At 40.3% G+C, this 14,498-nt stretch overlaps 1 protein-coding gene across 1 annotated transcript; it reads left to right on the top strand.

Annotated features, from left to right (window-relative positions):
* The first annotated feature begins 11,009 nt into the window (after positions 1-11,009).
* Positions 11,010-14,185, top strand: LOC120257511 (serine/threonine protein phosphatase 2A 57 kDa regulatory subunit B' theta isoform-like). The gene is made up of 3 exons (XM_039264969.1): positions 11,010-11,189; positions 11,653-12,831; positions 13,457-14,185. Exons 2-3 carry the CDS (start codon positions 11,677-11,679, stop codon positions 13,763-13,765), a joined length of 1,464 nt encoding a protein of 487 aa, XP_039120903.1. The 5' UTR covers positions 11,010-11,189; positions 11,653-11,676; the 3' UTR covers positions 13,766-14,185.
* Positions 14,186-14,498: the final 313 nt, after the last annotated feature.

The following is a 14,498-nucleotide window of genomic DNA, read 5'->3' as shown; positions in this document are numbered from 1 at the left end:
TTTAATAATAATATAATTAAGCAGTGAACATTATTTCCCAATTTATAATAATGAAATATATATATATATTTTTAGAATAGAATTTATTATTATTTATTATACAGTTGGATAATATTAAAAACATCAAATAAGGGAAAAAAATCCCAATAAATTAGCACAAAGTTTGAAAACTTAGATGCTGATTGATTTTTTTAATATTTATTTGAAATCAAAAGAAGTTGATGTTGTTATTTTATTATTTATTAATATAAATATCAAAAGAGGGCCCAAGCCAATGAAGCAGTCCAAAATCTTCAATTCAATCCTTTAGATGAAATTTCTCAATAAAACCCTTGTCATTTAACTAATTATTATTAACAAAAAGAACTCTTCTTTAAGTTCTGCATGACTATATATATATATATACCAAGCAATAGTATCACCAGGTGAAAATAACACCGTAGTTCTTCCGATTCTCAAAATTACAATTTATTCCTCCTTCTCGTTTGAGAGATTTACTTATCTATTTTAAAAAATTATTGAGTATTAATTATTATTTTTTAAATTTATCATTGTATTTAATATTCTAATAAATCATATTGAACTACACATTTTATTAAATTATATTTTAAATAAAGCAATTTGATAAAATTAATATAATTTTTTATAAATTTTAAATTATTAATTAACTTTAATCATTTTTTTAATATGTAAATAAGTAGAAATATTATATTTTAACATAAATTAATTAATGCAATATTTTCTTTCAGTTAAACTCTTAACTTCCCAAACTTTGTGCTTTTTAAATGAAAGAATATATATATATATATATATTTATATATATATTAAAATTGGTCCAATTATCCTCATTTTTCCTCCAATGTTTACATTTTTTTATCATTAAATATATATATATATATATATATATATATATATATTAAAATTGGTCCAATTATCCTCATTTTTCTCCAATGTTTACATTTTTTTATCATTAAAAATATATATATATATATATATTAAAATTGGTCCAATTATCCTCATTTTTCTCCCATGTTTACATTTTTTTATCATTAAATAAATAAATATATATATATATTAAAATTGGTCCAATTATCCTCATTTTTCCTCCAATGTTTACATTTTTTTATCATTAAATATATATATATATATATATATTAAAAATTGGTCCAATTATCCTCATTTTTTTCTCCAATGTTTACATAGGGAAAAATTACTGCTCACCCTCGTAATTTTCAAAACTTCCCAAAAACCCCTCCTACTTTTTTTACACACCACTGACGATTTCTTCCGTTAGTGCTTTAACTTCCCTTTTACCCCCTCACTGCTCACTTCAAATCGGGTCCATGTCAGAAATCCCATTTTTTTGGCCCCGAAAATAGTGGGAAAAGCGAAAGCGCCAAATCACATCACTGCTCAACCTCAGGGCTTTCGCTTGGTTTCGATAGACAATGCCAAGGAGTTACATTACATCTTGTTATTCTCCTCATTATCATACCCGAAATATATAAATCGGCTTTCTAACGTAAAATGAAATCGATTTCCATCTGATCGGGTCAAGCGCACTTCATCTTCAAAACGAAATGTAGTCGATTTTATCAGTCGAGGCGCAGCACGTGCCATCGTCGCCTTCTCGCTTATGGTTAGTAAAGTCAGTATTACGACGAGAAGAACAAGAATTACGACTGAGTTCATTTCGTCAGAAAGTTCTTCTCGCTTATGGTTATCTATTTCAGTATATTTTAAATAATGTTTAACTATTTGCTATTATCCGCTTAAATATTTTACTAATATGTTTAATAATTGTCATATCCGCTTAATACTTCCCATCTCCGCTTAACATTATCTTTACATGTATAACTATTCATAAACGCTAAATTCTCAAAGTCTCGCAGAAACGGTGATCTTTTTCGCTTGATCCGAATTGTCGGCATGCGGCACGCGGCAGTGGCAAGAGGTAGAGTATCCCGCAGTAAGAATTAACGACTGCATTAATTTTACGCACGGTAACATAAATTTCCGAACACCCGCTCGCTCTCATCACCAATGCTCGGCCATCGCATGCTTAACTTTTTTTCTCGGACACGAAGAGTCACCGCTGCGGACTTCACACCATAACAACTGTGAAGAACCCTCCCCACGGACAACCACCTCGCCGTCCCCTCATCATCCTCCTCCTCCTCCTCCTCCTCTTCCTCCTTCTTCCCACGGACAACCACTCTATCCGAAAGGATGTTTCGTGAGCCTTCTTCCCTTATCTTGAGAATCACTCAGCCGTAATCACCGAACCAGTTAAACTATCTTTTTCTCGCCCTAGTCAAGTCCTCTCATAATCGCCTCGAACGCAGAGGATTCTCCAAAGCTGGACGACTGGGAAAGCAATTAAGAGAGCATTTCGACTTGGGTATGAAAAGAAAGTTTTCACGTATCGCGTGATCATGGGAGGATTCTCTAGAGGAGGGAGATCATGAAACATCCTTTAAGACGGGGTCGACATTTACCACTCGAGACTTTCTCGTTAACGCTTAAGAAAACGACGCCGACAGTACAACCCGTTACGCTCGTGTTTAACTATCGTGATCGCCGCTTAAGTCCTACCACGACACATCGATTAATAGTCGCTTTTCATGAACGTGTGTTGTTTAACCTTTTTTTAATGTCAGACGCTTTTGCGTGTTCAAGTTGATGCGCTTTGTTATGCAACCGCCGTGAGCATTCGAACGCATGTACACTTGTTTCGCTATACGAGGGTCGAGTCGTGAGCGTCCCAAAGTCCGAGCTGACGTCAGTAAATGTTGTAAATGTTGTAAATCTTTGTAAATGTTGTAAATGTTGTAAATCTTTTATAAATAAAACGAAAACAATCAGATTTCGATCGCGAACTTCGAAATTTAAACAGAGACCTAGTAAAAAAACAATGTGGGAAACAAAAAAACGCTCATTGTAAACAATAGAAAAAGTTAAACAATACTCAAGTTACTCTTTAAACAACGACAACGGTGTTTAAGAAAAATACGTAAATATGTTTAAACAAATGACTCAGAGGTACCCATCTAGCAACGCGATGTCAGCTGAAAAGCATTCAATTTAAACAATAACATATTATTTACATGATATAGACTTTTAGTTAAACAGCTAACCGCTATTTTTAAACACTATATGTATCCTGCTTAAACATAAAAAAAGCTCGACGCTTACACGTAGACTCATGTTGAGTTGAGAACTTTCATTCGAACGATGACAACATGTCTTCCTCGCGACAATGACATATATTTCCCTTTTTGCCCTTGGGATGGAGGGAAAAAAATACCGCCCAATCACATCACGCCTAATCTAACCTCTATGCATACAACTCGCAGACTTTTTTTGTTTGCGCTCGATCGCTGCTTGTTCTTTACATCTTCTACTTCTTCTTCGCTCGCCTTCGCTTTTGTTCTTCATTTCATTAGGTTTGTACGATTTGGTTTTTCGAATCGATATATTATGGAGAGTTTTTGTGGTATTGCTAGATTCAACGGGGAGGGAAGAGTGCTAATGTTCACTGCTCGACTTCTGGGAATTGGTGTTAATCGAGATACGTGAGCGATGGGGTCTCAAGTTTCTCTTGTCGTGGTTAAGTTCATCACACCGTATGGATATAAAACGGTTTCGCCCAATAGAAAACGATGTCGACTTCCATCGGATGTGTCACGCCCACTCCATCTTCAAATGTGTCAGAAGTTGATCTTGTCGTCGAGACGTAAAATGCGCCATCGTCGAATCCTAACGAAAACGAGGTTTACTCGTCAGAAGTTCCTTTTCTTTTTAATTATTTCACTTGTCCGGGGTCATTATTGTTTAAATATGTCCGCCATCGGGTTAACATATCGTACTAGTCCTTTACGTTATTAGTTAATTGTTTAAGTATTTAATTTAACGCTTAACTATTGTCATTATCGCTAAACATTATATTCTCCGCTTAACATATTGATCTTTTCATTCGATCAAGTGTCAGGTGAATTCGGATTCTCGCGAGTGCTCCCATTCATCCCCATGGGCGACCCTCGACGCGTGGATGTCTTACTTCCTCGCCGATCATTCTCAAGTGTTGTCGCTGGATATTGGTCAACGCTTTGACGGTGTCGAACATTTCGTGGATGTACTTTCAAATCATGCAATCAAAAGGAATTTTTGACTTCAAATTCATAAAGAACGAAAAACATCGGGCGATCGCGGAATGCGCCGCCGATGGTTGTCGCTGCGCCTTCACGCATCAAAAAGAGTATAACAAAAATACTTTTCGTAATCAAGACAATCAACCCGTCACACACTTGCGGTGGTGGCATAGGTTCAAGCGCCACATCCGAAAAGCGCCCAAAAAAATGGGTTAGCGCACGAGTGATTCGTAAGCTCAAGGACCGCCCCTCGTACAAGGCCATCGACATTCGTAGCGACATGTATGCGGGAACATGGTGTCCACATACCATACAAGCAGTGCTTGGTTGGGAAAAAGAGCACGCCCGGGTGGTCCTCGACGGCAGCTGACATCTCCAGCCATGACTCGCTTGCTTTGGTATGTGGATAAGGTGGTCGAGACAAATCCCTAGCAGCTAAGCGATCGCGGGAGAGAGACGCGATCGCTTTTAAACGTGCATTCTTTTCTTTCGTAGCGTGTATCAGGGATTCAAGAGGGCTTGCAGTCAGTCACTGCTTTCTCGATGGTACCCACCTCCTTGGAAAAATATCGGGGTACACTCACCGTGCCACAGTGAAAGATGGTAACAATGGTTTTTTTCCACGCCGCCTTCGGGTATAGTCGACAACGAGACCGACGCCAATCGACTTGGTTCATATCTAAGTCAGGGCGATGCCTTATACGAGGGTGGAGATTATCATGAGATAATTACCTTCGTGTCGGACGAGTCCAAGGGCCTTGTGAGCGCAATTGCGAGAGTCTTCCCTTCTTCGCCACACGCGCATCGCCTTCGACATTTGGAGGCCAATTTTACGAAAAGCCAATGTCGACTTGGGAAGGCATCGAGGGAGGAGTGCCGGGTCTCATATGCTTCCAGCATTGCGCGGGCATCCACGGCTAAAGATTTCGACGATACCGCGAATGAACCGCAGCCATATCACCCAAGCTCATCACCGGGTTGATTAATAAATCGGATATGGCACATCGGGTCGAATTATCCGCTCGGAGGTGATCGCTGGGGTGAGATGTATTCGAACGTCGCGGAGTCGCTCAACGCTTGGATCAAGGAAGCTCGCCATTTACCGATGACTAAAAATGGTCGACTCCATAAGGTCTCGCGAATGTTGATTTACACTTAACATTTAGTATTACCCTTTAAACATTCTCAATCTTTGTTTAATTACACTTTTTCTCGACTTTTAAATATTAATCATTTCGCTTTATTTAATTACAATAATGTTTAAACATGTCGATCGAATTATTTAACCATCAATCGCCTTTTGTTTAACCTTATTTGCCGTGTTCAAGTCGATGCGCATGTTATGTAACCCAGCGTGAGCAAGCGACCAAATGGGGAGACCCTACTTACGCCCGCACATACATTCGGGTTAGAGATCATCGTTGAGGATGCACCGAAATCTTCGTGGTTGGTCGTCAGTGTCGACGATCGCTACGGGCGATCGACCAATGCAAAGAACTCCGTGGATCTCGCCATCGTAACTTGTTCACGTCGAGCGTGGCAAGTTTACGGTATCCCTCGCAAACATGCTTGCGCAAAGAATAATGCGCATGCACACCAACGTACATCGATTTATGAGCGGGTACTTCACCGCCGACAATTACAAACCGGCATACAACGAAGCTATATTCCCCATACCCGACGTACGACATGCCTTCGGACGGAAATCGTGAGCTTCGCTTATGCATCACCGCGACTAGAAGGCACCGGGCGGCCTAGACGAAAGAGGATCGAGTCGCAAGCGCTTGATGTCCGCGAAGTTACATCGCACTCACCGCCAAGGATCCGGCCACAATCGATTTATCTTGCAATGAAACTCGTCACGACTCAGGCATTGTTAATAAACCGACGACTGATAGTGGGAAACATTGTGTATTTATAACGAATTGAATGTATTTACACGGAGACATTGTTATTTTTAAACGGATACACTCGTAATTTGAAATATTTCAACCGATGTTTAAACGATATATGGTATATTTAAACAATGAAACGGAAATGTACACAACTACAACGTAAATTAAACAATGAAATGAAAACTCGAATGAAATTTAACCTCGCCTTTACAATTGAAAAACAAACAAAAATTTACATTGAGATATACAAGTCATGTTCTTCGAAAAACAAAAAAACAATGAATTGAATTGTGTATTGATGGGCAACTTTCCATATTTAGTTAAACAATAAGTGCATTCATTTAAACAGAGAAAGTGTTATTTTTAAACGGGTACACCGTAATTTGAAATATTTAAAACCGATGTTTAAACGATATATACTATATTTAAACAATGAAAGTGAAATGTACACAATCACAACGTAAATTAAACAATGAAATAAAAACCGAATGGAATTTAACCCGCTTTACAATTCAAAAACAAACAAAAATTTACATTAAGATATACAAGTCATGTTCTTCGAACACGAAAAACAATGAATTGAATTTGTCCGGATTTACATTTGAAAACAAAATCGACAATCGATATACAAGACATGTTATTCAAAAAAATGTAATTTAACCCGCCAGCGACGACCCCCTTTGTCACGGACGCCGACCGCCTCCCTCCTTAAGTATGCGGGTAACATACCGTAATCCGAGGTAAGGAACGCCCTCGTCTGCAGTAGTCAGAATCTCTCACCCCACAGCATCTGCTCGATAAACCGCATGACGACGACGCGCAATCGACGCTTCCTTGTTTTTCGCGCTGGGGTTTCGTGTCGCGCACGAGCGGGTACTTTTGCTGTCGCCGACTCGCTTAACTCCATATCGACACAAAGGTCGAATAGATTCCACCGCCGAGATACGCAAGTCGAGATTAGAATACCGATTTAAATACCAAAACGATATTAATCTGACATAATTAAAGAACTTACCATGTCCAACGCTGTCCTTATCGCACTCTCGATACGAAGAATAACGCCCGTATTCTTGTTTATCATCGTCCGTGACGACGTACATGGAAGTGGCCATTCATGATTATCGGGAGGACGACACTTTAACTTCACGCAGTCAGCGACAAAGCATCCCCGATCATAGCCATAATTGTGTCATGTGCGCCGTCCTCGCTTTGACATAAACAGCGTAAGCGGTCTCGATGATGGAGGCGCTGCTTGTAAGGATATGGCTCTTCGTCACGACTTTTGTATTATGCATACGAAAGCGTCCCATCACATCATCAGCGACCATCTCCTTCCCCTCAAGCAGCAGTATAACCTCGTCACAGGTGAGGCCGACAATGCTATTCTTCCACACGATGTCTCGAGGTTAAACGATAATGTATATTAGAAGACCATATCAGTAAATATTTAAATGATATTATCAATTGTTACATGATATTATATATAATTAAACCAGTAAGGCTAAAAACTTAAATGATAACATAATTGTATTAAACACTATTAGGTAATAGTTAAACACTATAAGAAACTCTTTAAACAATATCATAAAAACGTTACACTTACCCGTCCATAGAGCAGCTGAGGAAGATCCTCATCAACTCCCTCGTCAGATTTGTTAAGACGACTCGTGCCAACCCATTTCTTCTTCTTCGAATAAAAGCTTTCCGAGCCGTCCCCGTCCAATTTTTGATCGCCTCGATCATCTCTCTCGCCGCTCTGGCTCGGGGTCTTCATCAAAGATCTTCCTTCGACGCGGGACGATGGCGACAAAGATCAACCGCGCATACATCCTTACATTGTTGTTCTTGTTGTGGGATTGTGTCCGGCTTCGACGCTGGGACGACTGGGCGACAAAGATCAACCGCAGACACTTCCTTACATGGTTCTTGTTGTGGTGGGATCGTGTCCCGCTGGTCAGCGGCATCGTCGGGCCACGGCCACTCAGAACGGATTCGACGATCTTCTCAACCGCGGGCCACGACAACAAAGATCATCGGGAGACACACCCTTTAACTTGTTCTCGACCTTCGTGGATCGTGTCCATCTGACGCCGCATCTCGGCAACTGGCTCCACCGGTCGACGATTTCATCGAGAAGAGAGTCAACGACCTTTCTCAACCGCAGAACGGCCACATCATCTACGATGTCCCTCCACCGTCACGGCCATGTCATCAACGGCGATGCACTCAAGAATGAAAGATCACCACCGATGGTGTCGCTATTGCTTTCATCGTCACCCGCATGCGGAGACAGAGGCAGATTGTTCTCCTCTTTTTCGCAAGTCTCTTCGAATGTGGCCGCTTTGAAACGACCTTCCCGATGATGTCGCCGTCGCCAAATTCCGACGCCTGCTCGTCCCGGGTGCTTTCGGGTTCTTTTCGAGGGATGGCGCAATGGCTGCGAACGCCCTTCCAGCGCCCACACGAGCGACAAGCCGAGGAAACTCGGTCATCAATATCTCGCACGCCCGCATAAGAGTTGCGGTGACATCTTCGCCCTAATGTTACCGTGGGCCGCCACTGCCGGAGGGGCCGCCATGGTCGTGGGGACCGCTGCTGTCGTGGTAGGGGGTTGTCTGCAATCGCCGGGTAGGGGAGGGCTTCTCCGGGCCGAGGAATGCGTGCGCGTGGTGGGTCGGAAGTAGGAGAACGGCGCCCAGCCAAGCACGATGAGAGGTCGCCCTCCTCATCCCTCGCCTCGAGCAAGTGGTTCCGGAGCAATGGCATCCATCCGCTCGGTCAGCGCCAACAAATATTTCTTCTTCAAAGATTCACGAACCAAATTTCAGAAACTAACATATGTAAACCAAAACAATTTCAAATGAGATCATTCATTTTAAACTATAAAAACTATATATTTAAACGTTATAGAATATAATTAAACGGAGAACAAAAATATTTAAACCAAGTATTTAATAAGAGTTAAACGGTAAATACTAAAGTTAAACGCTAAATAAAAATGTTTAAACATTAAAGACTTATGTTAAACATCGTCCATGATTTATTACCTCTTTTCCATCGAGCGACGACAAGTCTCGCTTTTCACCGTCGCTGCTTCCCGTAAGTACTTTCACCGTAGCACAAAGATCCTTGGGATCTCGCCGAAACGGACTTTCTTCCCCTGCTCCGGCCACCAGAAACTGCACGTTAAGCGACCGAGCAACCCTTAATGCACTCTCGTGTCGGGTCTTCTTCCCGACAGATCTATCTTGCACTCGGGCGGCCGCCAGGAATATCCTCCATAAGCCACTTCAGCGCCGCTCGCGCCTACGCCAGATCGCCTCCCACGGTCGAGTAGATCATCGACGTAATCAACGATCCAGCTCGAACCGAGCATGATGTATTTGGGAAGAGGATCGTCCCCTACGAGGTACACCATCGAGTTTCGACAAAATTATCTTCTTCTCCCCTCCGTCGAACAAGTTGCACCGCAGTGCTCTCGACGGAGTCTCTGCGTCTCTCGTAGGTCTTTGATAGATACCGACCTTCGAACGCCGACCGGTTTTCTTCTTCGAAGACCATCGCTGCCGCCATCGCAACGCGTACTCAAGAACGAGGGCCACATCTCGAGGTCCCGAAACTCAGCAGCTTTCCCCGATCCTCGAATTTATCGGTGCGACCATCGCATCTTTGCAAAAGAGAATCAAGAAGGGCCCTCTCGGTATATGGCTTCCACCAAATAACGCCGCAAACGGTGTCCTTCGAATAATCTCCCAGTGTCGAGGGGTCATGTTAACTTTCAATTCGCCTAAGGTCTCCACAACCGCGTCAAATAGCAACGCCCATTAACTAGGTCGACCGCCATAATCACAAGCCCTCGCAGATTGACAAAAAGTTTAAGCGTTAAATATAAGGTTTTAAACCCAGAACTCTCGCTTATTAAACGTAGATATAAAATGTTAAACAGAGACCCATTTTGTTAAACAGAGACGGAATACTTAAACAGAGACAACAAATGTTAAACTCAGAACATCTCATTTCTTAAACGTCAACCTCATTTGTAAAATCGCAACCATATCAAACGAAACGGAAATGTACATTATAAATATTACACAAATCATAACAATCGAAAAACTATTTCGATAGTGTATACATACTGAAAAACGCAAAAACAAAACAAAACCCTAACCGAGAAATCTCCCCGCAGACTAACAAAACCCCAAATGAGAAATCCCCCTCAGACTTCAATATCTTCCAACAAAAAACAGGAGCACAAAACAAAAACCGAAAAAAATCTTTCTTTCGTAATGTAACGCTAACATAAAACCATACTCAATACCTTAGATCAGAATCGATGAAACGCCAACTAGTCATGCGGGGACTTCTCCTTCGAGATACCGTGGAAAGGGAAAAAGTCGATGAAATGGCAATTACAGAGGCTTCACGCAGAGAGACAACTTCGAGACATCTGAAATGGAAAAGTCAAGACGTGAGTCGAGAAAAAGCAATTAAACTGGCTCCAATAAATTGCCTCTCGAGTTACTCTCACTGAAAACCCCCACTTCCTCTCAAATCGCCGAGATGGGTCGCAGCCCACGACTCCCCACTGCAAGGGCATTTTCGTCCAAAAAAATTTGAAACTCACTCCGCTCACATCCGCTATAGTGTCGTGGGTTTCGAAAAACATGACTTTTAAAAAGGAGGGTTTTTGTGATCGCAAAAACTAACGTGTTTTTGGCAATTTTACAAACTTAAAGGGTTTTTTTGGCAATTTCCACTTTTTTTTATCATTAAAGACCCCTGAAATAATTTCTAATTTCGGTGGGAAAAATTGATAGAACAAGGTGTAAATAGTAAAAGTCTTAAATTTTTTTTTTAAGAACAAGAAATAATTGAGAATTAGAGAGGATTTGAGGGGGTAATATGCTAATAAGACGATAGATTAGCTGAGCATTTAATACTAAAGAAGAGAAGAAAGAGAAAGAGAAAGAGAGGTTGGGAACGGGGCTGAGTCCCTATCGTTCTCCTCTTCTTCGCTCCCTTCACTGGGCCATGAATCCCCCCTCGCTGTGCAAAGCTCGGAGGCGAAGAGCTGCATCGTTTCTCTCTCGCCCGCCTCATTCAACGCGGTGGCAGAGAGATTGATCCATATATCCATGAAAAGGTGGTTCTTTTACGTTCTGATTCTTCTTGTTCTTGTTTTTCTATTTTGTTTGATTGATTTGATGATGGTTTTGGTGGTTTGACTTTGGAGATCGAGTCTTTTTTGGATTACTTGATTGATTTGTTAGTGATTTTAGTGGTTTGATTTTGGCCAGAATCGATTTGAATGGTTGTTGTTGGTTGTCATGTGATCATTTTGGGTGATCTATGTTGCAATGGATGAGCATGCCCTTTTCTAGTTTGGTTTGACCTGCTGGATTTATAGATGAAAAAAAAAATGATAAATTTGTTGTTTCTTTGTTCTGGAGATGGATCGAGTGAATGATTTTCAGTTTGTGGATATAATCACAAAGGAAGAATCATTGAGGCTTTTTCACAGAATCTTGGTTCATTCCATGGATTTTGTTGGCTGGATTCAGGTGTAATTTGTTATATGCTGACAAGGGTTTATATTTCCTTGATAGGTTTGTATATTAATATCTGAGAGGATGATCAAGCAGATACTCGGACGGCTTCCAAAGAAGCCACCAAAATCAGCAGAAAGCCGGGAATTCAGTGATGGGGCGTCGAATGGACTGATGTTGAGTTCTTCAGCAAGCTCCAGAAGTGGGAGCTTGCCTGGTAATAAGGCTATAATTTCAAACAAGTATCCACCAGCAGGAACATTAAAACCGAATGGGAATTCATATGAAGCATTGCCCAGCTTTCGAGATGTCCCGAGTTCCGAAAAGCAGAGCTTGCTTATCAGAAAGTTGAACTTGTGCTGTGTTGTTTTTGACTTTAGAGATCCAACAATGAATGTGAAAGAGAAGGAAATTAAGCGTCAGACCTTGTTGGAGCTTGTGGATTATGTAACTTCGGCAAATGGGAAGTTTGCGGAGAATGTTCTGCAGGAGATTGTCAAAATGGTGTCTATAAACTTGTTTAGGGCAGCAACAACTCTATCACATGAGAACAAAGTTTTGGAAGCTCTTGATTCGGAGGAAGAGGAACCTGTAATGGATCCTGCTTGGCCACATTTGCAGGTTGTTTATGAGTTCTTCTTGAGATTTGTTGCGTCCCCTGAGACTGATCCCAAGGTGGCAAAAAGATATATGGATCATTCCTTTATTCTTAAGCTGCTGGATCTCTTTGACTCTGAAGACCCAAGAGAGAGAGATTACTTAAAGACAATACTGCATCGTATTTATGGTAGATTTATGGTACATCGGCCATTCATTAGGAAAGCAATCAACAATATTTTCTATCAGTTCATCTTTGAAACTGAAAAGCATAATGGGATTGCAGAGCTCTTGGAGATTTTAGGAAGCATTATTAATGGGTTTGCTTTGCCACTCAAGGAAGAGCACAAGTTGTTTCTGGTTCGAGTACTGATTCCACTTCACAAACCGAAATGCATCCAGATGTACCATCAACAGCTATCATATTGCATTATGCAATTCATTGAGAAAGATTGCAAACTTGCGGATATTGTTATAAGGGGTTTATTGAAGTATTGGCCTGTAACGAATAGTTCGAAAGAAGTGATGTTCTTAGGAGAGGTGGAAGAAGTCCTGGAAGCAACTCAGCCTGCAGAATTTCAACGTTGTATAGTTCTGCTTTTCCGTCAGATTGCCCGTTGCATGAATAGTTTCCACTTTCAGGTAGTAACAAGTCTGATCCTTCTATTTCTTATAAAATATCGAATGACAGCAAAAGCACTTATCATAAAAATATAAATAAAATTTTCCTGTTGTTTCATGTGCTTATATATATATATATAGCTTGATCCTCTGATTGCCATTTTGATGATAGAAATTCATTGAAGGATGTTTGTCTTTTGCTAGGAAAGATCTTATTTTGGTTTAGTTTGATTATCTTTTGAAAGAGTATATTTAGTTATTACATTTAAAGCATGATCTAAGTTTAATTGATTATTTCTCCCAAAAGTTGAAGAATTGTCTTGCTTCTGTTTCTATAACACTTACAACGTGTTTTTTTTTTTCAAAAAATAAAAAGTATGAATCATTCCCTTCAAAATGTTATTAATGACCACATGACCTGTCAGGTACTTGCACACTTGTTCCTTATTATTGAATTGAAATTTTCAATAATATGATTGCTACTATCTTGTTCTGGTTAATTAACTGCATGCAATTTAGTGGCATAGATTTAATAATATCATAATCTTCATATGGTCTGCTTTTATGCTTTGGGAGAACTTAAATTGCACACTTCATACGTAATGCCACTGATACTGATGCAGAAAACCGCTGTTTATTGATGCAGGTAGCAGAAAGGGCGCTGTTCTTATGGAGCAATGATCATGTAGAGAACTTGATCAAACAAAACCGCAAAGTGATACTGCCAATCATATTCCCTGCATTGGAGAGAAATACAAGGGGGCATTGGAATCAAGCTGTTCGGAGTCTTACTTTGAATGTTCGCAAGATATTCTCTGATCAGGACCCTGAATTGTTCGAGGAGTGCTTGCAAAAATTTCAGGAGAATGAAGGTAAAGAAGAAGAGATCCATTTGAAACATGAAGCCAGATGGAAATCTCTTCAAGAAATCGCAGCTTCTAAAAGCTACAATTAAATGATGTTATGCTTGTTCCCCGCCTCAAGTCCAACCAAAAAATCTTCCCGGTTCTCACTGTAATGGATATATTTTGTGGGCATTTCGACCCTGGATGATCCAAGAACATTGTACAGGGACAAACTGCTATGTATGGCCATGGTGAAGAAATGAAAGTGTTTTCATTGATACGGTGTCACGGCCATGACCAGTAGGAATGGAGAACATAGTCTTTCAGGTTGCCATTCTCTGGTGGTAAGAGTGCCAAATGTGTAGTAGTAAATGTTTGCTATCCTCTGGTATTTCACTAGACAACAACCTGCTAGTGCTAGTTATTGATGTCAGTTCTTTAATTTGAAGAACAAGATGGAACCTTCGTTGCCATGAGTCTTTGTGGCATTTGCTGTGTGCTTTGTTGGTTTTAATTTTTGTTGTGGGTCATAGGAACATGAATATTGTACTTCTATTTGTGTGTGTGTGTTTTAATTTTTATTTGTGACAAATGGATCACGTTGAAAGTTCTTGTTCAAACTTTGAATAATTCGATTCTTAAATTGAAAAATTCAAAGTACAACTGCCCAAGCAGGTAACTTTTAACATGTTAGGCTACTTTTTTTTTTCCTCTTCTTATTGCGCTGAAAACAGGACTAAAGAGGAATGGTTTTAAATGGAGGGAAAGTAATTTTAGAATTAAAAAAAAAAAAAAAAAAAAAAAAAAAGACCAATAAGTGTGCACAACTCAGGAAGTACTACC

This window comes from Dioscorea cayenensis, unplaced genomic scaffold (assembly GCF_009730915.1).
Source record: "Dioscorea cayenensis subsp. rotundata cultivar TDr96_F1 unplaced genomic scaffold, TDr96_F1_v2_PseudoChromosome.rev07_lg8_w22 25.fasta BLBR01002168.1, whole genome shotgun sequence".
Classification (NCBI taxonomy): Eukaryota; Viridiplantae; Streptophyta; class Magnoliopsida; order Dioscoreales; family Dioscoreaceae; genus Dioscorea; species Dioscorea cayenensis.
Note: the sequence above shows the minus strand (reverse complement) of the source record. Positions and strands in the feature narration are given on the sequence as shown.

Bases quoted from the DNA above. Each gene is read 5' to 3' on its own strand.
- LOC120257511 (XM_039264969.1), top strand. From the start codon at position 11,677: ATGATCAAGCAGATACTCGGACGGCTTCCAAAGAAGCCACCAAAATCA. The intron at 12,832-13,456 runs GTAGTAACAAGT...TTATTGATGCAG, and splicing joins TGAATAGTTTCCACTTTCAG to GTAGCAGAAAGGGCGCTGTT.